At 43.8% G+C, this 25,872-nt stretch overlaps 1 protein-coding gene across 3 annotated transcripts in view; it reads left to right on the top strand.

Moving 5' to 3' along the window:
- Positions 1-25,872, top strand: part of xrcc5 (X-ray repair complementing defective repair in Chinese hamster cells 5) — a 398,838-nt gene that overhangs the window by 233,853 nt on the left and 139,113 nt on the right. For all 3 annotated transcript variants that reach the window (XR_011961734.1, XM_072580078.1, XM_072580075.1), the window contains exons 16-17: positions 3,782-3,851; positions 15,989-16,098. Coding sequence is in view for 2 of the 3 variants with exons in the window: in XM_072580078.1 (XP_072436179.1) it covers positions 3,782-3,851; positions 15,989-16,098 (180 nt within the window). In the remaining variant the exon portion in view is untranslated. The remainder of the gene's footprint in view (positions 1-3,781; positions 3,852-15,988; positions 16,099-25,872) is intronic.

Here is a 25,872-nt window from a genome sequence, read left to right as displayed (position 1 = left end):
TATCTACATACAAAGGCTGATAGATGTTTAGAACACTGTTCCTGAAAGGGAAAATGGATGCAGAATTAATTTTACTTCGAAGATAGTTAAATTTTTGTTCAGGAAAGAAATGAAGAGATTGTGGTCCAAAGTGTAGTATATGGAGTTAGGCACAGATCAGCCTTGATCTCTTGGGCGGCACGGTGGCACAGTGGTTAGCACTGCTGCCTCACAGCGCCTGAGACCCGGGTTCAATTCCCGCCTCAGGCGACTGACTGTGTGGAGTTTGCACGTTCTCCCCGTGTCTGCGTGGGTTTCCTCCGGGTGCTCCGGTTTCCTCCCACACTCCAAAGATGTGCAGGCCAGGTGAATTGGCCATGCTAAATTGCCCATAGTGTTAGGTAAGGGGTAAATGTAGATGTAGGGGTATGGGTGGGTTATGCTTCGGCGGGGCGGTGTGGACTTGTTGGGCCGAAGGGCCTGTTTCCACACTGTAAGTAATCTGAAAGATGGAACAGGGTCAAGGGGCTGAATGACGTACTTCTGTAGCTATGTTCTTGTTATTTCTAGACGGAAGGAACATGTCCATGTTCTTCGCTAGTTTCAACTTGACAAAATAGTTGACAGCCATGATTGGCAAGATGCACGAGATTGGCATGAGATAATAACGCTCATTTAACAAGACAGTGCAGACATGATGAGTTGAATGGTCTCTTTTTATGCCATACCGTTTCTGTGATTTGCTGGTTCAGTTCTCAGAGCATTATCCTGACCAAACAGATTATCTTCGAGGAGAAAGTGAGGACTGCAGATGCTGGAGATCAGAGCTGAAAATGTGTGGCTGGAAAAGCGCAGCAGGTCAGGCAGCATCCAAGGAGCAGGAGAATTGACGTTTCGGGTCCTGAAGAAGGGCTTATACCCAAAACGTCGATTCTCCTGCTCCTTGGATGCTGCCTGACCTGCTGCGCTTTTCCAGCAACACATTTTCAGCTCAAACAGATTATCTCCTTGTTTGAAAAATTAAACAATGCCTGACAGTTAACTGTCTGTCTCTCCACCCTAGTCCAACACTGGCATCTCCACATCATTATTAATCCATGGCAACATCTCTAGCAATCAGTACACTTCCCAATCAATCGTCTCTATCCTCTCTTCCAGTATAAATCTTGGTTCTACCCTTGAATTAGTATTCTCTCACATTGTTCAGATGAGTGCAATGTAAAAAGCCTTTACATTTTGTCATTTTTTTCAGCAATATTCAAGTTCTATGCTACTATATAACTATATATAGTATTGATTGGGAAAGCTATAGCTCAAGTTCGTTAGATGGGTCAGTGTTTGTCCAATGTGTGCAGGAGAGTTTCCTGACACAATATGTAGATAAGCCAACAAGAGGTGAGGCCATACTGGATTTGGTTCTGGGTAACGAACCAGGCCAGGTATTAGAACTAGAGGTAGGTGAGCACTTTGGGGACAGTGACCACACTTCGGTGATTTTTACTCTAGTGATGGAGAGGGATAAGTGTGTACAACAGGGCAAGAATTATAGCTGGGGGCAGGGAAATTATGATGCGGTGAGGCATGATTTAGGATGTGTGGATTGGAAAAGTAGATTCCAAGGCAAGAGCGTAATTGATATGTGGAACTTGTTCAAGGAGCAACTATTGAGTGTCCTTGATAAGTACGTACCTATCAGGCAGGGAGGAAAGGGTCGTGTGAGGGAGCCGTGGTTTAATAAGGAGTTGGAATCCCTTGTTAAATGGAAGAGGGCGGCCTTTGTAAAGATGAGGCGTGAAGGTTCAATAGGGGCGATTGAGAGTTATAAGGTAGCCCGGAAGGACCTGAAGAGAGAGCTAAGAGCAGCAAGGAGGGGACATGAAAGGTCCTTAGTTGGTAGGATTAGGGAAAACCCTAAGGCTTTCTATAGGTATGTTAGGAATAAAAGAATGACTAGGGTAGGAATAGGTCCAATCAAGGATAGTAATGGGAAGTTGCAAGTGGAGGCTGAAGAGATTGGGGAGGCACTGAATGAATACTTTTCGTCAGTATTCACTCAGGAACAGGACATTGTTGTCGATATGAATACTGAGGCACGAATAAGTAGAATGGATGGCTTTGAGATAGGTAGAGAAGAGGTGTTGGAAATTCTGGCAAGGGTGAAAATAGATAAGTCCCCTGGGCCTGATGGCATTTATCCTAGGATTCTCTGGGAAGCAAGGGAGGAGATTGCAGAGCCATTGGCCTTGATTTTTGTGTCCTCTTTGTCTACAGGAGTAGTGCCAGAGGACTGGAGGCTAGCAAACGTGGTTCCCTTGTTCAAGAAGGGGAGTAGGGATAATCCTAGTAACTATAGGCCAGTGAGTCTCACTTCTGTTGTGGGCAAAGTCTTAGAGAGAATTGTAAGGGATAGAATTTATGCACATCTAGATAAGAATAATGTGATCAAGGATAGTCAGCATGGTTTTGTGAAGGGCAGGTCGTGCCTCACAAACTTTATTGAATTCTTTGAGAAGGTGACTAAGGAGGTAGATGAGGGGAAAGCGGTAGATGTGGTATATATGGATTTTAGTAAGGCATTTGATAGGTCCCCCATGGTAGGCTACTGCAGAAAATACAGAGATATGGCATTGAGGGTGAGTTGGAGGTTTGGATTAGGAATTGGCTGGCTGGAAGAAGACAGAGGGTAGTAGTTGATGGCAAAGGTTCATCTTGGAGTGCCGTCACTAGCGGTGTTCCGCAAGGATCTGTTTTGGGACCATTGCTGTTTGTCATTTTTATAAATGACCTGGAGGAAGTTTTAGAAGGTTGGGTGAGCAAGTTTGCGGATGATACGAAAGTCGGAGGAGTTGTAGACAGTGAGGAAGGATGTGGCAGGTTACAGCGGGATACAGAGAAGCTGCAGAGCTGGGCAGAAAGGTGGCAAATGGAGTTCAATGTAGCTAAGTGTGAGGTGATTCACTTTGGTAAGAGTAACAAAAAGATAGGGTACTGGGCTAATGGTCGGATACTTGGTAGTGTGGAAGAGCAGAGGGATCTTGGTGTCCATGTACACAGATCTCTGAAAGTTGCCACCCAGGTAAATAGTGCAGTGAAGAAGGCATATGGCGTACTGGCTTTTATTGGGAGAGGAATTGAGTTCCGGAGTCCTGAGGTCATGCTGCAGTTGTATAAGACTCTGGTGCGGCCGCATCTGGAATATTGTGTGCAGTTTTGGTCGCCATACTATAGGAAGGATGTGGAGGCACTGGAACGGGTGCAGAGGAAGTTTACCAGGATGTTGCCTGGTATGGTAGGAAGATCGTATGAGGAAAGGCTGAGGCACTTGGGGTTGTTTTCATTGGAGAAAAGAAGGTTTAGGGGTGACTTGATAGAGGTGTACAAGATGATTAGGGGGTTAGATAGGGTTGACAGTGAGAACCTTTTTCCACGTATGGAGTCAGCTATTACAAGGGGGCATAGCTTTAAATTAAGGGGGGGTAGATATAGGACTGATGTTAGGGGTAGGTTCTTCACTCAGCGAGTCGTAAGTTCATGGAATGCCCTGCCAGTAGCAGTGGTGGATTCTCCCTCTTTATGGGTATTTAAGCGGGCATTGGATAGGTATATGGAGGATAGTGGGTTAGTGTAGGTTAGGTGGGCTTTGATCGGCGCAACATCGAGGGCCGAAGGGCCTGTACTGCGCTGTATTCTTCTATGTTCTATGTTCTATATTATAATTAGACTTACTTATGTGTGGTTCTGTTTTGCAGATACTGTGTAAAGAATGAATTTGGTCTGAATTTGTCCCATTTCCTATTTATAGGTTGGCAGCCTCACTCCAGCAAAGGACTTCCAGACTCTGGTTCGTCAAAAAAATTCAAACTTCAGAGAAGGTGTGGAATGGGTTAAACAAGGGATAAAATATGCAGTAGGTCAATTAGCATCTATGTAAAGAGTAGAAAAGCTTCAAGTCTGGATCAGACTTGAAAACTGAGAATTAAATGACCACGAGCAAAGAAAGTGGAGGAGACAAAAAGCATAGTAGAAATCCAAATGAACCTGGAGGGAAATCATGGCTGATACAATTAGCATCATTAGCTTCTCTTTAATTTGAGGATGACATCTACTTAGTTAGGAGATTCTGTCATGCATCTTCATGTGACTGAACAGACCAGTTCTCAACTTTCAGAATTTTGGGCATAAGAGCTAGAAGCAAGAGTAGGCCATCTGACCCTTCGAGCCTGATCCACCCTTCAATAAGATCATGGCTGATCTTTTCATGGATTCAGCTCTACTTACTCGCGTCTCAACATATCCCTTAATTCCTTCATTGTTCAGAAAAATCTACCTTAGATTTAAAAATGTTTACTTCACTGGGCAGGGAATTCCATAGATTTACAACCCTCTGGGTGAAGGAGTTCCTTCTCAATTCAATCCTAAATCTGCTCCCCCTAATTTTTAGGTTGTGTCCTCTTGTCCTAGTTTCACCTGCCAGTGGAAACATTCTCTATACTTATAACTTATCTATTTCCTTCATAATTTTATACGTCTGTATAAGATCCTCCCTCATTCTTCTAAATTCTAGTGAATATAATCCCAGTCTACTTAGTCTGTCCTCATAAGACAACCCCCTCAACTCTGGAATCAACCTAGTGAACCTCCTCTTGTGCCATTACATCCTTTCCCAAGTAAAGAGACCAAAATTGTACACAGTACTTCAGGTGTGGCCTCACCAGCACCCTGTACAGGTGCAACATAACTTACCTGCTTTTAACCTCAATGCCTTCAGCAATGAAGGACAAAATTCAATTTGCCTTCCTAATTACTTGTACCTGCAGACCAACCCTCTGTAATTTATTCACAAGGACACCCAGGTCCCTCTGCAAAACAGCGTACTGCAACTTTTTTACCATTCAGGTAATAATCCTTTTTACTGTTACTCCTACCAAAATGGATGACTTCACATTTATTAACATTGTATTCCATCTGCTAGACCTTTGCCCACTCACTTAAAACATCTGTGTTCCTCTGCAAAGTTTCATAGTCCTCTGCACACTTTGCTCTGCTACTGTGGGTGGCACGGTGGCACAGTGGTTAGCACTGCTGCCTCACAGTGCTAGAGACCTGGGTTCAATTCCTGCCTTAGGCAACTGTCTGTCTGGAGTTTGCACATTCTCCCAGTGTCTGCGTGGGTTTCCTCCGGGTGCTCTGGTTTCTTCCCACAGTCCAAAAATGGGTGGGTCGCTCTTCAGAGGGTCGGTGTGGACTTGTTGGGCCAAAGGGCCTGTATCCACACTGTAAGTAATCTAATCATCTTAGTGTCATTTACAAACTTTGACGCTCTACACGTGGTCTCCAACTCCAAATCATCTATATAAATTGTGAATAATTGCGGTCCCAACACTGATTCCTGAGGCACTCCACTGGTTACTGATTGCCAACCAAAATAGTACTCATTTATAGAACATACAAAATAGAAAACTACAGTACCGAACAGGCCTCTCGGCCCACGATGTTGTGACGAGGATTATTCCTAATCTAAAGCAAAATAACCGAACCTAACCTCCTCACCCCTTTAATGTCTCTGATGAATCTGCTTTCACCACCACCGCGGGCAACACATTCCATGTGTAAAGAACCTACCTCTGACATCTCCTCTATATCTTCCTCCTAATATCTTAAAACTATGACCCCTCGTGTCAGTCAGTCCTGCCCTGGGGAAAAATCTCTGGCTATTGACTCTATCCATCCCTCTCATTACTTTAATTCCTCGATCAGGTCACCTCTCTACCTCTTCTCTAGAGGGAAACGTCCGAGCTTAGTCAATCTCTGTTTGTAAGACAAGGCCTTCAGTCCAGGCAGCATCCTGGTAAACCTTCTGTGCACCCTCTCCAAAGCCTCTGTATCTTTCCTATAATAGGGCAACCAGAATTGGACACAGTGTTTCAAGTGTAGTCTCACCAGGGTCTTGTAGAGCTGCAGCAAAACGTCTCTGCACTTAAACTGGATCTTCCTGTTAATGAAAGCCAAAACACCATGTGCTTTCTTAACAATCTTATCCACTTGGGTGGCAACTTTGAGGGATCTATGCTCTTGAACGCCAAGATCCCTCTGTTCCTCCACACTGCCAAAAATCCTGTCTATAATCCTATATTCAGTATTCAAGTTCGACCTTCCAAAATGAATCACTTCGCATTTATCCAGGTTGAACTCAATCTGCCATTTCTCAACCCAACTTTGCATCCAGGAGAAAGTGAGGTCAGCAGATGCTGGAGATCGGAGTTGAGAGTTTGTTGCTGGAAAAGCACAGCAAGTCAGGCAGCATCCAAAGAGCATGAGAATCAACATTTCGGGCTGGAGCCCTTCAACAGGATGATGGGCTTCGGCCCGAAACATCGGTTCTCCTGCTGTTCAGATGCTGGCTGACCTGCTGTGCTTTTCCAGCAACAGCTCTGCATCCTGCCTCTGTTACGCTGCAGCCTGCAATAGTCCTCGATACTATCAATGGCACCTCCAACTTTTGCGTCACTGGCAAATTTACTAACCTACCCCTCAACCTTCTCATTCATGTCATTTATAAAAACTGTAAAGAGCAGAGGCCCAAGAACAGACCCCTGCAGGACACCACTCACCACTGACCACCAGGCAGAATACTTTACATCTACAACCACTCTCTACCGTCTGTCAGCGAACCAATTCCGAACCCAGACAGCCAAATCTCCCTGTATCCCATACCTCCTGACTTTATGAATGAACCTACCATGGGGAACCTTATCAGATGCCTTTCTGAAGTCCATATATACCTCATCCACTGCTCGACCTTTGTCGACCGGTCTTGTCACCTCCTCAAAGAACTCAATACGATTTGTGAGACATGACCTACCCCTCACAAAGCCATGCTGACTGACTTTAATCATGGCTGTTCTTTTCCAAATAGTCGTAAATCCTATACTTCAGAATTCTTTCCAAAACCTTGCTGACCACAGATGTAAGACTGGTCTGTAATTGATAGAGATTTCCCAATTACCCTTCTTGAAAAACGGAACAACATTCGTCTCCTTCCAATCCTCTGGTATGACTCCAGTGGAGAGTGAGGAAGCAAAGATCTTTGCCAGCAGCTTAGCAACCTCCATTCTCACTTCCTGGAGCAACCTAGGATAAATCTGGTCTGGCCCAGGTCTGGCACTCTTTGCTTCTTGTTAGTCAACCAGTCCTCTAACCATGCTAATACGTTACCCATAATGTCATGCATATTTATCTTGTCAGCAGCCTTTTGTGCGGCACTTTGTCAAAGGCCTTTTGGAAATCTCGGTACTCCATGTCCACAGGGTCCCCATTGTCCACCTTGCTTGTAATATCTTCATAGAATTCCAAAAGAGTAGTTAAGCGTGACCTGCTCTTTATGAACCCATGCTGCGTCTGTTGAATGAGACACTTTACATCTAGATGCCTTGCTGTTTCTTCCTTGATAACAGACTTGAGCATCTTCCTCACTGCAGAAGCTAAGCTGGATGCCCACATGGTAGTGGAATTCAGAATGCAGAAATAGCTTCCGTCTCTGCTGCTTCTCTGCTTCACATTAAGGCATTCTGACATAATGCATGATGCAATTGAATTAGCATATTGTCACTACTTTGAACAATTAGTAGCAAGCTTTGCTCGTCTTTAAAGAAAACTTTAGAATGACTTTGTAGGTTGTTCTATTTCTGTCCTGGAATGTTGGCAATTTGAAAGTCGATAAAAAAGGATGTGGTGGAGGAGACGCTTCACAGAATCACAAAACTGTGACAGCTCAGAAGGAGGCCATTTGGTCCATCATACCTGCATTGGCGCATTAAATAAGCATCACTACCGAAAGCCAATCCCTGATACTCCCCATGTACATTATTTATATTCAAATAACAATGCAATTCCTTCTTGAATGCCTCAATTGAACCTGCCTCAACCATACTTACAAGGAGTGCATTCCAGACCCCAAAAAATCACTGGGTAAAAAAAGTCTCTCCTTGCCTTGCCCTCATTTCGTCTGCAGATCACTTTCAATCTGTGTCCTTTTCTTGATCTTTTTCACATGGTAACATTTTCTCCCTATCTACTATATTCAGCCCACTCATGATTTTGAAAACCTCTAAGATCTCCTTTTAGCATTCTTCTCTCCAAAGGCAACAGTCTCAACTTCCTACGTAGCAGTGGAGAAATTGAAGAACTCATAGACTGACAGATTTTGGAAAAATGCAGATGTAGCAGGGTTGTTATTATTGGGTGATTTCAACTTTCCCAGTATCGACTGGAACCTCCTTAGTGCAGATGGTTTGGATGGAGCGGTTTTTGTCAGGTGTGCTTGAGAGGGTTTCCTTACTCAGTACAAAGACAGACCAACGAGGGAAGAGACCATTTTGAATTTGGTGCTCGGCAATGAGCCAGGACAGGTGTCAAGTCTCGCAGTGGGAGAACACTTTGGTGACAGTGACCACAACTGCCTCACATTTACCATAGCCTTGGAGAGGGAAAGGAGCCATTACCAAGGGATGATATTTAATTGCGGAAAAGGAAATTATGATGCTATCAGACAGGAGTTGGGAGACTGGGAGCGATTGTTCCACAGAAAGGGCACAATAGGCATGTGGAGACTATTTAAGGAGCAGTTGTTGCGAGTGATGCACAAAGTTGTTCATTTGAGACAGATAAGAACGGGTAAGATTAAGAAACCTTGGATGACAAGTACAGAGGAGCTTCTCGTCAAAAGGAAGAAGGCAGCTTACATAAGGTGAAGAAGGCAAGGATTTAGCACAGCTTTAGAGGATTACAGGCTTGCTAGAAAGGAGCTCAGAAATGGACCGAGGAGAGGCAGGAGGGAGCACGAGAAAAGCTTGGCAAGAAGGATTAGGGAGAACCCAAAGGCAATTTACTCATACGTGAGGAATAAGAGAATGATCAGGGAGAAGATAGGGCTGATCAGGGATAGCATAGGGAACTTGTGCATGGAGTCTGAGCAGATAGGGGAAGCCCTAAATGAGCTTTTTGCTTCAGTTTTCACCAAGGAAAGGGAACTTGTTGTAAATGAAAATTTTGAGGAGCTGGAATACAGGCTTGAACAGATCAAGATTGATGAAGTTGATGTGCTGAAAAGTTTGGAAAACATTAATATTGATAAGTCCCCAAGGCCAGACCAGATTTATCCTAGGTTGCTCCGGGAAGTGAGAAAGGAGGTTGCTAAGCCGCTGGCAAAAATCTTTCCTCACTCTCCACAGGAGTCTTACCAGCATATTGGAAAAGGCGAATGTTGTTCCTCTTTTCAAGAAAAGTAATAAGGAAATCCCTGGCAATTACAGACCAGTCAGTCTTACGTCTGTGGTCAGCAAAGTTTTGGAAAGAATTCTGAGGGATAGGATTTATGACTATTTGGAAAACTATAGCATGATTAAAGGCAGTCAACATGGTTTTGTGAGGGGCAGGTCATGCCTCACAAATCTTGTTGAGTTCTTTGAGGAGGTGACAAGACTGGTCGACGTCGAGCAGTGGATGTGGTATATATGGATTTCAGCAAGACATTTGATAAAGTTGCCCATGGTAGGTTCATTCATAAAGTCAGGAGGTATGGAATACAGGGAGATTTGGCTGTCTGGATTCAGAATTGGTTAGCTGACAGAAGGTAGAGAGTGGTTGTAGATGTAAAGTATTCTGCCTGGAGGTCAGTGTTGAATGTAGTCCCACAGGGCTCTGTTCTTGGACCTCTGCTCTTTGTAGCTTTATAAATGACTTGGAAGAGGAGGTTGAGGGGTGGGTTAGTAAATTTGTAGATGACACAAAAGTTGGAGGTGCCATTGATAGTATCAAGGGTTATTGCAGGTTGCAGTGCGACATAAACAGGATGCAGAGCTGGGCTGATAAATGGCAGATTGAGTTCAACCTGGATAAGTGCGAAGTGATGAATTTTGGAAGGTTGAACTCGAATGCTGAATATAGGAGTAAAGACAGGATTCTTGGCAGTGTGGAGGAACAGAAGGAACAGAAAATGAAAATGTTGGCGAGGAAGATACAGAGGTACTTGCATGTAGACTAGAAAAGATTGAGGTTCACAAGTAAGCGGTATTAGAGACACAGCAGAGTGTGAAAATAGACAAGTCCCCTGGGCCGGATGGGATCTATTCTATGATCCTCTGGGAAGCAAGGGAAGAGATTGCCGAGCCTTTGGCGTTGATCTTCAAATCATCATTGTCTACAGGAATAGTGCCTGAGAACTGGGGGTTAACAAATGTGGTTCTCTTGTTCAAAAAGGGTAGTAGAGACAACCCTGGTAATTACAGACCAGTGAGACTCACTTCAGTTGTTGGTAAAGTGTTGGAAAAGTTTATAAGAGATAAGATTTATAACCATCTAAAAAAGAATAATCTGATCAGGGACAGTCAGCACGGTTTTGTGAAGGGTAGGTCGTGCTATTATAGTAGCACAATAGGATATTATACAAAATGCGGAGGAATGGGATTGTGGGAAACATAGCAGTTTGGATCAGTAATTGGCTTGCTGGGAGAAACCAGAGGGTTGTAGTTGATGGAACACGTTTATCTTGGTGTCCAGTTACTAGCGGTGTACCGCAAGGGTCGGTGTTGGGTCCACTGCTGTTCGTCATTTTTATAAATGACCTGGATGAGAGCGTAGAAGGGTGGGTTAGTAAATTTGCGGACAACACTAAGGTTAGTAGAGTTGTGGATAGTGACGAAGGATGTTGTAGGTTACAGAGAGACATAGATAAGCTGCAGAGCTGGACTGAGAGGTGGCAAATGGAGCTTAATGTGGACAAGTGTGTGGTGATACACTTTGGCCAGAGTAATCGGAATGCAAAGTACTGGTCTAGTGGTAGGATTCTTGGGAGTGCAGAGGAGCAGAGAGATCTCGGTGTCCACGTACACAGATCCCTGAAAGTTGCCACCCAGATTGACAGGGTTGTTAAGAAGGCATACAGTGTTTTGGTCTTTATTAGAGGGATCGAATTCTAAAACCAGGAGGTTATGCTGCAGCTGTACAGAGCTCTGGTATGGCCACATTTGGAGTATTGTGTACAGTTCTGGTCACTGCATTATAAGAAGCATGTGGAAGCTTTGGAAAGAGTGCAGAGAAGATTTACTAGGATGTTGCCTGATATGGAAGGATTGTCTTACGAAGAAAGGCTGAGGGCCTTGAGGCTGTTCTCATTAGAGAGAAGAAGGTTGAGAGGTGACTTAATAGAGACATACAAGATAATCAGAGGGTTAGATAGGGTGGACAGGGAGAGCCTTTTTCCAAGTATGGTGACAGTGAGTATGAGGGAGCATAGCTTTAAATTGAGGGGTGATAGATATAGGACAGATGTCAGAGGTAGTTTCTTTACTCAGAGAGTAGTAAGGGTATGGAATGCTTTGCCTGCAACGGTAGTAGATTCGCCAAGTTTAAATACATTTAAGTTGTCATTGGACAGGCATATGGACGCACATGGAATGGTGTAGGTTAGATGGGCTTCAGATTAGTATGACATGTTGGCGCAACATCGAGGGCCGAAGGGCTTGTACTGCGCTGTAATGTTCTATGTAACTACTGTATGATAGTATTTCTCTGTAATTTCTCTGCAAATGTGTTCTTCTACATACTTTCTATCAGTTGGTGGTCTTAGATTACACCAAGTGATCAAGTTATTACCTTTTTGTTCCTTAGTTCCAACCAAATTGATTCTGTGCTCAGTTGAATAAATACATCAGAATAGATACAGTTATGGCATTCCAAAGTTATGAAATATTCAAGTGACAATAGGAGGAGAGGAAATAAATACAACAGCTATCAATGGAAATAATCTGCAGAGGGATACACCTGCAGAGAGAGACCTTCCTTGAGGCAGATCTCTGCTTTTGCTAGAACATCAAAATTGCTTTCGGGAAATACACCATAATCTTATTTACTCTTGTGCATTTACATACACGTGCAATAAGACCTCATATTTTTCTTCCTTCTCTGACTCTGACTAACTTGCTGTTGCCAGTTGCATTTGTTACTTTAAAGCCTGCCCAATAGTTGATGAAATGAACAGATATTTTGCCTTCACTTTAAATGATATAAAAAGTATTTCAATAATAGATCTAAGCCGCTCGAATGCTCGAAACGTTGAATCTCCTGCTCCTCAGATGCTTCCTGACCTGCTGTGCTTTTCCAGCACCACACTCTGGACAATAATAAATCTAAGTTAGGAGATGGAAAATTACAATCACTTGGGATTTTCTTGAGGAATTAAGAAGGCTAATGGAATGTTATTGTTCCCAATGAGTGGCATTGATCATAAAGGGTTGTCCGTTCACTCTGAGTCTGTTCCTCCGGGTCTTAGTCTCTCCTACTAGTGAAAACATCCTCTCCATGCCCACACTCTCCAGGCCTCTCAATATTCTATAAATTTCAATCAGATCCCCCCTTGAGTACAGATTGGGGGGTACATTGAGTACAGATCCAGAGTCCTCAACTGCTCCTCATATGTTAACCCCTTCATCTGTGGGATCATTCTTAAAAACCTCCCCTGGATCCCAACTGCTCACAATATTCTAAATGCGGTAAAAACAATGACTGCAGATGCTGAAAACCAAATACTGGATTAGTGGTGCTGGAAGAGCACAGCAGTTCAGGCAGCATCCAATGAGCAGCGAAATCGACGTTTCGGGCAAAAGCCCTTCATCAGGAATAAAGGCAGTGAGCCTGAAGCGTGGAGAGATAAATTCTAAATGCGGTCTGACCAGAGTCTTATGCAGCCTCGGAAGTACATCATTGCTGTGGTATTCTAGTCCTCTTGAAATGAATGCTAACATTGCATTTGCCTTCCTAACTGCAAACTGAACCAGCATGTTAAACTTAAGAGAATCGTGAATTAGGACTCCCACATCCCTTTGTGCTTCAGACTTCCAAAACCTTTCCCTATTTAGAAATAGTCTATGTCTCTATTCTTCCTACCAAAATGCATTACCACACACTTTCCTACATTGTATTCCATCTGCCACTTTTTGTCCACTCTCTAGCCTGTCCAAGTCCTTCTGCAGCTACTCCACTTCCTCAAAGTACCAGCCCCTCTACCTATCTTTATGTCATATGCAAACTGAGCAACAACGCCCTCAGTTCCTTCATTCAGATTGTTAATATATAATGTGAATAGTTATGCTCCCAACACTAACCCTTGGAGAGCTCCAATAGTTACTGGCTACCATTCTGAAAAAGACCTGTCGCTGGAGTTGTAAATGCATTGAACGAAATTCAGAGGAGGTTTACTAGATTGATACCTGGAATGAGTGAGTTGACTTCTGAGGAAATGTTGGACAGACTGAAACTTAGAAGAGTGCAGAACTAGAGAGAATAGGTTTAGGGTGAGAGGGGGAAAAATATAAAAGGGACCTAAGGGGCAACTTTTTCGCATAGACGGTGGTGCATGTATGGAATGAGCTGCCAGAGGAAATGGTGGAGGCTGGTACAATTCCATCAATTAAAAGACATCTGGATGGGCATAGGAATAGGAAGGGTTTAGAGAGATATGGGCCAAGTACTGGCAAATGGAACTAGATTAGGTTGGGATATCTAGTCAGCATGGACATAGAACATAGAAAAATACAGCACAGTACAGGCCCTTTGGCCCTCGATGTTGCGCCGATCCAAGCCCACCTAACCTACACTAGCCCACTATCCTCCATATGCCTAACCAATGCCCGTTTAAATGCCCATAAAGAGGGAGAGTCCACCACTGCTACTGGCAGGGCATTCCATGAACTCACGACTCGCTGAGTAAAGAACCTACCCCTAACATCTGTCCTATACCTACCACCCCTTAATTTAAAGCTATCCCCCCTCGTAATAGCTGACTCCATACATGGAAAAAGGTTCTCATGGTCAACCCTATCTAAACCCCTAATCATCATGTACACCTCTATCAAGTCACCCCTAAACCTTCTTTTCTCCAATGAAAACAGCCCCAAGTGCCTCAGCCTTTCCTCATACGATCTTCCTACCATGCCAGGCAACATCCTGGTAAACCTCCTCTGCACCCGTTCCAATGCCTCCACATCCTTCCTATAGTATGGCGACCAAAACTGCACACAATACTCCAGATGCGGCCGCACCAGAGTCTTATACAACTGCAACATGACCTCAGGACTCCGGAACTCAATTCCTCTACCAATAAAAGCCAGTACGCCATATGCCTTATTCTCTGCACTATTTACCTGGGTGGCAACTTTCAGAGATCTGTGTACATGGACAACAAGACCGAAGGATCTGTTTCCGTGCTGCACATCTCTGTGACTCTAAGAGGGGTAACTTGATTGAAGTACAGAAGAACTTGAATGGTCTTGAGTTTTTTTGCATGCTTGTTGACAATTAATGTTTACAAAAATGCTCTATGTCTCTCCTAAAATGTTTCCTAAAAGTCCCAGCATCCACGACCCTTTCTGAAGAAATAGTTCCTCCTCATCTGTTTTAAATTGGCATCCCCTTATCCTAAACCTATGACCTCTTGTTCTAAATTCCTCCCCCACCCCAACAAAGCAAAGCATTCACTCTCCATCTATTTTGTCAATTAAACTTTGATACTTCAATTAAATCTCCTCTCATTCTTCTAAACTTTAGAGAGTATAGGCCTAGTCTGTTTTCATAAGACAAACCTCTCATCCTTAGAATCAATCCAGAGAGCCTCCTCTGATCCAGAGAGCCTCCAAAAGAACTACATTCCTCCTCAAGTAAAAGCAGCAAATCTGTATGCAGTACTCCAGATGTGACCTCAGTACTTGGCCTTGACCTTTTGACATTTGATGGGGGAGTTGTCGGTGTTGGTCTGGGGTGCACAAAGTCTGAAGTCACATGACACCAGGTAATAGTCCAACAGATTTATTTGAAATCAGAAGCTTTCAGAGCACTGCTTCGTTGGATGAAGTGGAGGGAAGTGCACTGGCATGGAATATATAGGCAAGGTAATGGCAAGTTTGTTGTTTGAGTTTCAGGAAATCACATGACAAACCCTTTGTAATCCAGAAATTGTTGAAATCTTCCATTTTACGTTTCTGGTAATCCATAAATGTATATTTGTTTCTCACAATAGTTAATATACTTCTCAAGACTCAAGCAAGATCAAGTAGCAGAGTCAATCAACAAAATAGGAAGATGAGATGTAGGGACTGGTTTGGCCTGAGTACAAAAACAAATTAAGAGCAGGGAGGTTATGCTGGAACTGTATAAAATGTTGGTTAGGCCACAGGTAGAGTGTTGTATTGCCTGGAATTCACATTATAGGAAGGATGTGACAGCATTAGAGAGGCTTACAAGGATGTTGCCTGGCCTGGAGAGTTTCATTTATGACAAGAGATTGGACAGACTCGGGTTGTTTTTCTTTGAGCAGAGAAGATTGAGAGTGGACATGATTGAGAGCATAAAATTATGAGGGACATAGGCTTGCTAGACAGGAAGAAACCTTATCTTGATGAAAGAAACCTTTTCCAGTAACCAGAGGGTGTAGATTTAAGATAAGGAACAGTAGGTTTAGAGGAGATGTAAGGGTATTTCTTTCACCCAGAGGATGGTGGAAATCTGGAACTTACTACTTATATGGTAGTACTGGCAGAGGCACTCATAACATTTAAACAGTAACTAAATGTGCACTTATGGTGCCAAGGCAATGGGCCAAGCAATGAAAAATGGAATTGGAAAAGTTAGGTGGTGTTTTTGACCAAACCAGAGTCTATGGGCAAAAGAGCCTGCTTTTATACCATAGATCTCTGTGACAATCATATGCACAAAAAGACAGGAATCCATTCATTAACTTATCTGGACAAAATGGGTTGAATTCAGAGAAGTGATTGGAGGCAAGAACAAGTTCAACCAGTTGGAGAAGGATGATGACAGATTGAGATGATTGGAGCACCGTTTAAGGAAGAAGTGGAAGTTATCCTGGAAAGAATGGAATTGTAGAGTCTCTATGTCATAATTAGAAAGTCTTCATTGGGAAGTGAATAGATGTTCTAAAAATTCTGTCTCCAAATAGTAACCAATCAGCTGATGGAACGTGTCTACCAGTTCCTGGAAGTCAAGAACCGAGAGTATTACATGAAAAGCATGGATTGTATCAAAATCTGCAGGGAAGAGGCCGGCAAGGTAAGCAGAGAATGTCATATATAATTTTAGATCTCTGGCTTATTTGAATGGAGTGAAAAATGCATTACAGTCTATATGAGGTTGTAACTAGAAGCTGTTGCTGCTTGTAACTGAACATACAACCATGGAACAAAAATACATTACTTGGCCCTTCGAACCTCCTCCGCCATTTAATAAGATCACGGCTGACCTGATTGTAACCTCAACTCCACATTTCTACAAATCCTTAATCATCTTTCTTCTCCTTATAATCAAGAATCTGTCTACCTCTGCCTTAAATATGTTCAAAGATTCCGCATCAACTGCCTTTTGAAGAACGGAAATCCAATGATTCTGAATCCACTGTGAGAAAAGTTTTTTCTCATTCTCTGTCTTAAAAGGGTGACCCATTAGTTTTAAAATATGGCCTCCTAGTTTAAGATTCTCCCTCAAGACCATGGATTTAGGACAGGCCATTCAGCCTATCAAGTCTGCTCTGCTCTACCATTCAATGGAACCCATTCCCTGACATTTACCCTTGACTCATGCAACTAACCTATACTATGGGGCAATTTAGCATGGCCAATTCACCTAACCTGCACATCTTTGGATTGTGGGAGGAAACCGGAGCACCTGGAGGAAACCTATGCAGACACTGGGAGAATGTGCAAACTCCACACAGACAGTCGCGTAAGGTTGAAATTGAACCTATGTCCCTGGTGCTGTGAGGCAGCAGTGCTAACCACTGAGCCACCGTGCCCCCCCCCCCCCAACTCTACTTTCCTGCCTTTTCCCTATAACCCTTGATTCTCTTACTGATTAAAACTCTTATCTGTCTCAGCATTGAATATGCATAGTGACCCAACCTTGACAGCCCTCTGCAGTAAAGAATTCCACAGAATCGCTTTCTTCTCTGAGAAGAAATTGCTTCTCATCTCTGACTAAACCGTGTGACAACAAGGAGTCAGGAAGGCTAAACGGGACTATGAGATGAATTAAGAATAATCCAAAGGCGTTTATATCTATATAAGTAGCAAGAAGGTAGCTAGGGAAAGGATATATCCATTCAAGGACAAAGGAGAGAAAATATACATGGCTGCATGATTGTACTTATTCTCAATTAATTCATCCACTTCATTTCAATGCGACACACATTCAAATACAGTGTCTTAAATTTTGTTCTTTTGTCTACATGAATGATTAGAATGAAGGGATAGATGGTACGGTTACTAAATTTGCAGATGACATAAAGATAAGTAGAAAAGTGATTTGTAAAGAGGACATAAGCAGCCTACAATGGCATATAGCTTCAGGTTAGACTACTACTAGTCTGTCTTTGATAAGAGAGCAGTCCTCTGGAGCTATGGCAAGTTTATCTTTATGGCTAGACTAAATGTGATGCAAATGGAATATAATATGGAAAAGTATTCAATTGTCCATTTTAGCAAAAAGAATAAAAACAAAGCATATTATCTAAATGGTGAGAGGTTGCAGAGCACTGAGGTGCAGAGATCTGGGTAAATTGAATCACAGGTTATATGCCGGTACAACAAGTAATTAGGAAAACTAAATGAATATTTTTTTTTATTGTAAGAAGAATAAAATGCAAGAATAGGGTTATTGGACTTGAAATGTTAACTCTGCTTTCTTAGCACAGATGCTGCCAAACCTGCTGAATTTCTCCAGTAATTTCTGGTTTTGTTTAACAGTAACGTGGTTATGTTTTAGTTATATAGGGCATTAGTGAGATCATATCAGAATTACTGTGTACACTATTGGTCACTGTATGTATGGAAAGATGTTAATGTATTGGGAACATTGAAGGTTTGCTCGTCTAACAGAGTCATTCAGTCAAAGAACAAAGAAAATTTACAGCCAAGGAACAGGATCTACAGTTCTCCAAGCCTGTGCCGATCCAAATCCACTGTCTAAATCTATCGTCCAACTCCTAAGGATTTGTATCCCTTTGCTCCCCACCTACTCATGCATCTGTCCAGATGCACCTTAAATGAATCTACTGTGCCTGCCTCTAATACCTCTGCTGGCAACGTGTTCCAGGCACCTACCGCCCTCCGTGTAAAGTCTTTTCCGTGTGTATCCCCCTTAAGCTTTTCTCCTCTCACCTTGAATGTATGACCTCTCGTTATGGAATCAACAGGATCTTGACCAGATGGACCAGTGGGCTGAGAAGTGGCAGATGGAGTTTAATTCAGATAAATGCGAGGTGCTGCATTTTGGGAAAGCAAATCTTAGCAGGACTTATACATTTAATGGTAAGGTCCTAGGGAGTGTTGCTGAACAAAGAGACTTTGGAGTGCAAGTTCATTGCTCCTTGAAAGTGGAGTCGCAGGTAGATAGGATAGTGAAGAAGGCTTTTGGTATGCTTTCCTTTATTGGTCAGAGTATTGAGTACAGGAGTTGGGAGGTCATGTTGAGGCTGTACAGGACTTTGGTTAGGCCACTGTTGGAATATTGCGTGCAATTCTGGTCTACTTCCTATCAGAAAAATATTGTGAAACTTGAAAGGGTTCAGAAAAGATTTGCAAGGGTTGGAGGATTTGAGGTATAGAGACTGGCTGAAAAGGCTAGGGCTGTTTTCCCTGGAGCATTGGAGGCTGAGGGCTGACCTTATAGAGGTTTACAAAATTATGAGGGGCATGGATAGGGCAAATAGGCAAAGTCTTTTCCCTGGGTTCGGGGAGTCCAGAACTAGAGGGCATAGGTTTAGGGTGAGAGGGGAAAGATATAAAAGAGACCTAAGGGGCAACTTTTTCACACAGAGAATGGTACGTGTATGGAATGAGCTGTCAGAGGAAGTGGTAGAGGCTGGTACAATTGCAACATTTAAGAGGCATTTGGATGGGTAAATGAATAGGAACGGTTTGGAGAGATATGGGCTGGGTGCTGGCAGGTGGGACTAGATTGGGTTGGATATCTGGACGGCATGGACAGAAAGGTCTGTTTCCATGCTGCATATCTCTATGACTCTATAAATCCCTCAACCTGGGAAAAAGCTTATCTCTATCCACCCTGTCTATACCCTTCATGATTTTGTAGACCTCAATCAGGTCCCTCCTGAATCTCCTTTTTTCTAATGAAAACAATCCTAACCTACACAACCTTTCTTCATAGCTAGAACCTTCCATACCAAGCAACATCCTCGTAAACCTTTTCTCACCCTCTGCAAAGCGCCCACATCCTTTTGGTAATGTGGCAATCAGAATTGTACACAGTATTCGAAATGTGGCTGAACTAAAGTCTTGTACAATTTTAACATGACCTGCCAGCTCTTATATTCAATACCCCGCACGATGAAGGCAATCATACCATACAGCTTCTTGACCACTCTATCCATCTGTGCAGCCACCTTCAGAGTACAATGGACCTGAACTCCCAGATCTGTCTGCTCATCAACTTTATTTGTACTTTCAAATAAACCTGTTAGATTGTGAGCTGATGTACTGCAATTTTTAACTCTATCCAACCCAGTCCAAGAAGGCAGCTCACCACCACCTTCTCAAGGGAAATGAGAGATGAGCAACAAATTCTGGCCCAGCCAGCAATGCTCACATTCCACGACTGAATGAAAAAGAAGACCCTGCTAAATGTTAGGAGGAGATCTAAGAAAGAGAGCTGGCATGTCTTTAGAGAAAAGTACATCAAAATGACTGGCCACTTCTGGTGACTGCATGAATTTGTGCCTGGAGCCTGAGGAGGTAGGCGAAGTCCTTAATGAATACTTTGCTTCAGTATTCACTAGTGAGAGGCGACCTTGATATTTGTGAGGACAGCGTGAAACAGGCTGATACGCTCGAACAGGTTGATATTAAGAAGGAGAATGTGCAGGAAATTTTGCAAACCATCAAGATAGATAGGTTCCCTGGGCTAGATGGGATACACCCAAGGTTGTGACAGGAAGTGAGGAAAGAGACTGCAATGATCTTTGTGTCCTCACTGACCAGTGGAGTAGTAGCAGATGATTGGAGGGTGGCAAATGTTATTCACTTGTTCAAGAAAGGGAATAGGTATAATCCTGGGAATTAGAGACCAGTCAGTCTCTTACATCGGAATAACATTTGCCACCCTCCAATCATCTGCTACTACTCCACTGGTCAGTGAGGACACAAAGATCATTGTAGTCTCTTTCCTCACTTCCTGTCACAACCTTGGGTGTATCCCATCTAGCCCAGGGAACCTATCTATCTTGATGGTTTGCAAAATTTCCTGCACATTCTCCTTCTTAATATCAACCTGTTCGAGCGTATCAGCCTGTTTCACGCTGTCCTCACAAATATCAAGGTCGCCTCTCACTAGTGAATACTGAAGCAAAGTATTCATTAAGGACTTTGCCTACCTCCTCAGGCTCCAGGCACAAATTCCTTCCACTATCCCTGATTGGCCCAATTGTCACTCTAGCCATCCTCTTGTTCCTCACATAAGTGCAGAATGCATTGGGTTTTCCTTAATCCTACCTGCCAAGGCTTTTTCATGCCCCCTTCTAGTTCTCCTAAGTCCATTCTTCAGTTCCTTCCTGGCTACCTTGTAACCATGTAGAGCCCTGTCTGATCCTTGCTTCCTCAAACTTCATCCTTTCTATTGAATAGGTGTTCCACATCTCTTGTCATCCAATGTTCCTTCACCCTACCATCCCTTCCATGCCTCAGTGGGACAAACCTATCCAGTACTCGCAGCAAGTGCTCTGTAAATAACCTCCACATTTGTGTTGTGCATTTCCCTGAGAATATCTGTTTCCAATTTACTAGTTCCTGCCTAATAGCATTGTAATTCCCCCTCCCCCAGTTAAATTCTTTCCCATACTGTCTGCTCCTATCCCTCTCCATGAGTATAGTAAAGGTCAGGGAGTTGTGATCAGCATCTCCGAAATGCTCTCCCACCAAGAGCTCTGACACCTGGCCTGGTTCATTGCCAAGCATCAAATCCAATTTGGCCTCCTCTCCAGTCAGCCTATCTACATATTGAGTCAGGAATCCTTTCTGTACACAGTTGACAAAATCTGCTCCATCCAAACTATTTACACTCAGGAGGCTCCAGTCAATATTTAGGAATTTGAAGTCACCCATGACAACAACCCAATTACTTCTGCACCTTTCCAAAATTTGCCACCCATCTGCTCCTCTGTGTCTCTGTTTCTATTGGGGGGTCTGTAGAAAACTGGCAATAAAGTGACTGCGCCTTTCCTGTTTCTGACTTCCACCCAGACTGACTCTGTAGACAAACCCTCCTCAACAACCTCCCTTTCTGTAGCTGTGATACTGTCCCTGATTAGCAATGCCACTCCCCCATCTCTTTTACTTCCTCCTCCACCTCCTTCCACCCCCCCCCCCCCCAGTCCTTATGAAACATCTTAGTCCTGGAACATCCCACAACCATTCCTGCCCTTGTGATATCCAAGTCTTCGTAATGGCTACAACATTGTGGCTCCAAATACTGACCCATGCTCTAACTTCTCCACCCTTATTCCTGACACTTCTTGTGTTAAAATCGATACACTTCAACCCATCATCCTGTCAAGTATCTGTCCTTCCTCATAGACTCTCTGCATGCTGTAATTGCCTGTTCACCAGCTGCACCATTCTCTGATCCTTAGCTCCAGTTCCCATCCCCTTACCAAGCTAGTTTAAACCCTCCTGAAGAGCTCTAGCAAATCTCCTGCCCAGGATATTGGTACCCCTCCAGTTCAGGTATAACCCATCCTCCTTGTACAGGTCCCAGAAGCTATCCCAATGATCCACATATCTGAAGTCCTCCGTCCTATACTAGCTCTGCAGCCATGTGTACAGTTGCACTCACTCTCTGTTCCTAGCCTTATTGGCCCATGGTACCAATAGCAATCCTGAGATTACTATTCTGCTCATCCTGCCTTTTAGCTTCCAATCTAACTCCCAATATTCACTTTTCAGGTCCACATCCCATTTCCTAGCTACGTCATTGGTATCAATGTGTACCATGACTTCTGGCTGCTCTCCCTCCCCCTTAGGAATCCTGGAGACTCAATCTGAGACATCCCTGACCCTGGCACCTGGGAGGCAACATACCATCTGGGAGTCTCGTTCGCGACCACTGAATCTCCTGCCTGTTCCTCTCACCATTAAATCTTCTATCACTATTGCTCTCCTATCCTCCCCTCTTCCCTTCAGGGCCACAGAGCCAGACTCAGTACTAGACACTGGCCACTGGGGCTTTCCACCCCCCATTCAGAAGTACCCAAAACGGTATACTTATTATGGAGGGAAATGGCCGAAGGGGATCCCTGCACTGCCTGCCTGATCCCTTTCCATCTCCTGATGGTCACCTCCCTATAATTCCTCTCTAACATCCCTTCCGCCTCCAGAATGATCTGAGGTTTATCCAGCTCCAGTTCCCTAGTGCGGTCTTGTGAGGAGCTCACAAGACCGCATTTTTTGCAGATGAAGTCAACAGGGACAGTAGTCAACAAAGAACAAAGAAAATTACAACACAGGAAAACAGACCTTTCGGCCCACCAAGCCTGTGCCGATCCAGATCTTCTATCTAAACCTGTCGCCTATTTTCTAAGGATCTGTATCCCTCTGCTCCCTGCCCATCCATGTATCTGCCTAGAAACATTTTAAATGATGCTAACGTGTCTGCCTCTACCACCTCCTCTGGCAATGTGTTCCAGGTACCCACTACCCTGTACATAAAGAACTTTCCACGCATATCTCCCTTAAATGTTTCCCCTCTCACCTTGATCTTGTGACCCTTAGTAATTGAGTCCCCAGCTCTGGGAAAAAGCTTCTTGCTATCCACCCTGTTTATTCTTATCATGATTTTGTAGACCTCAATTAAGTGCCCCCTCAACCTCCGTCTTTCTAATGAAAATCATCCTAATCTATTCAACCTTTCTTTAAGGCTAGCACCCTGTATACCAGGCAACATCCTGGTGAATCTCCTCTGCACCCTCTCCAAAGCATCCACATCCTTCTGGTAATGTGGTGACCCTTACCTCCCACATCCTGAAAGAGGAGCAAGCAACTGCCCTAGCTTCTATCCCCTCTGCTCTAACTTGACAAAACAGATACAGTAGTCCCCCCATACCCACAGGGGATACATTCCAAGACCTACCACAGAACCCTGAAATTGCGGATAGAAGACAACCCATTGATTTAAATGGAAAATTTACCTTCCCAGCAGCCACCGGTCCCTGGTTCTGGAAGGTTCCATATAATATGTTCGAGCCTTGGGCTGTTGAAACTGCGGAAAATTATTCCGCAGATATGGGGGTCATCTTGTATTTTTAAAAAAAAGCCTTCCCTCACCAACCCTCCACAAGTATTTTATTTGGTTAGACAGGGACAGATGAGAGACAGTACATGTGTGGTGTTTTAGGTTTCGCCATTGCCTGAATAAATTAGTTCATTTACCCAACAGTGCCCGTGTCCGCTTCCAGTCCTGTTCAGCCTTCGCTCCACTGATTCACGAGGTAAGTATTTAATATTCAAATTTACCTTCCCGCCCAACCCCTGGCTCGAGCTCTCTCAGGTCCTGCTGCTGAAATGGAGGTTGCTGATTCACGAGGAAGTATTTTATATTGTTGTGGTTCTTTTCGCCTCACAACACACTTCACATTCAACAACCAGATATACGAACAAAGCAACGGAACACCCATGGGCTCACCGAACTCTGGACTCATAGCAGAAGCAGTAATGCAAAATGTTAGAACGAAGTTTTGCTGCAAATTCAACCCAAACTCTTGGTCTGATATGTGGATGACTCCTTTGGAATAATTAAAAACACAGAAATAGAGAACACACACCAGATCATCAATGCCACACTCACAGGAATCCGATTCACTAGAGAGGAAGAAAAGGACAACCAACTCCCATTCCTAGACGTGATGGTACAGAGAACACCGAACGGAGAATTCACCACAAAGGTTGACAGGAAAGCCACACACACAGACCAAGTCCTAAACTATGAAAGCAACCACCCCAACACACACAAACGAAGTTGCATCAAGACACTATTCAAAAGGGCCACAACACACTGCAGCACACCAGAACTACAAAAAGAGGAAGAGGAACACCTATACAAGGTATTCGCCAAAAACGGATACCCTCGCAATTTCATCAACGGATGCCGAAGGGAGAGACAACGGAATGAGGACATGCCGCAACCCAAAGGACTAGCCACACTACCATACATCAGGAGCATTTCCGAACTGACAGCCAGACTACTGCGACCACTAGGACTCATAACAGCACACACACCAACAGCCACTCTCAGACAACAACTCACCAGAACGAAGTTCCCTATACCCAACATGAGCAAAACCAATGTAGTGTACAAAATCCCATGCAAGGACTGCACAAAACACTACATAGGACAAACAGAAAGACAGCTAACGATCCGTATCCATGAACACCAACTAGCCACGAAACGACATGACCAGCTTATCCTTAGTAGTCACACACACACAGATGACAAGCAACATGAATTCGACTGGGACAACACTACCATTATAGGGCAAGCCAAACAGAGAACAGCCAGGGAATTCCTAGAGGCATGGCACTCATCCACAGACTCTATCAACAAACACATCGACCTGGACCCAATATACCGGCCACTACAGCGGACAGCTGGAACTGACAACCGGAAGTGGCAGAGACAGGCCACTATAAATGCCGGAGGAAACAGCACAGAAGCGCTTCACAGGAGGCTCCCAAGCACTGAGGATGTCACCTAGACAGGGGACGAAACGTTTGCAAGACAAATTCCCAGCTCGGTGAACAGAACCACAACAACGAGCACCTGAGCTACAAATCTTCTCCCAAACTTTGAAGTATTTTATATTCTAATTTACACTCCTAGCTGCCCCCGGCTTGCGCTGTCTCGACTTCCACTGCTGATTCATGAGGATTTTTATTTTATATTTAAACTTAGCTTCCCTGATGCCCCGGCACATGCTTTCTTGACTCCCAATGCTGAAATATAGTTTCTGGTTAGTTCCTGTCCCATTTACGAGTTTGCAGCTTTCATGTGGTCCACATGCTTGTTCAGGATTCACCTAACTTTATCTCTGAAGTAAACTGTCTCTCGCTTGGAGGAGTCTTGTGTCTGGCATACTCTTTCATCCCTCCCCAAGTCTGGGAAGGGCAAAGTTAACCTGATGCAGAGTCTTCTCCTCAATAGCAACTCTGCTGGAACTATCCCTGTAGTTGCATGAGGGCTGGTCCTATAATCAAGCAGAGCATTTGTATCAAGTGAAACTGTAGGCTGCACCTTTAACCCTGCCTTCAAAATTTAGACTGCTATTTCCACCAGACCATTGGATGTTGGATAGCATAGAGCTGTCCTTATGTGGACTTTAGGAAATATTTGAATTCCCTGATGGTAAATGATTGCCCATTGTCCGTGACCAACACTTCTGGGATCCTGTGTGTTGCAAAAGGTGCTTGCAGCTTTTCCATCATCATTTGACAAAAGAACTCTATGCATGCCCAACCACTTTGAATGAGCATTCACAATGACTAAGAACGTTGAGCCCATGAGAGGGCAGGTATAGTCAACGTGCAACCAACTCCAGTGTTTACCCAGCCCTTCCCACAAATGTGGGGAAGTTCCTGGCAGTAATTTTTATCCTTGTTGGCACTCTGGGCAATGCACCAGCAGTGCAGCTATGTCTGTATCCAATCCTGGCCACCAGATCTAACTTTTCACCAATATTTTCATTATGGAAATCCCTGGATGACCCTGGACAAGTTCAGCTAGTATCTGGCAGCGACCTTTGCTTGGAAGATCACTCACTCCTGTAAT

This window comes from Chiloscyllium punctatum, chromosome 10, assembly GCF_047496795.1.
Source record: "Chiloscyllium punctatum isolate Juve2018m chromosome 10, sChiPun1.3, whole genome shotgun sequence".
In the NCBI taxonomy this organism is placed as follows: Eukaryota; Metazoa; Chordata; class Chondrichthyes; order Orectolobiformes; family Hemiscylliidae; genus Chiloscyllium; species Chiloscyllium punctatum.
The sequence above is the reverse complement of the archived record's forward strand: the minus strand, read 5'-3'. Positions and strand labels throughout refer to the sequence as shown.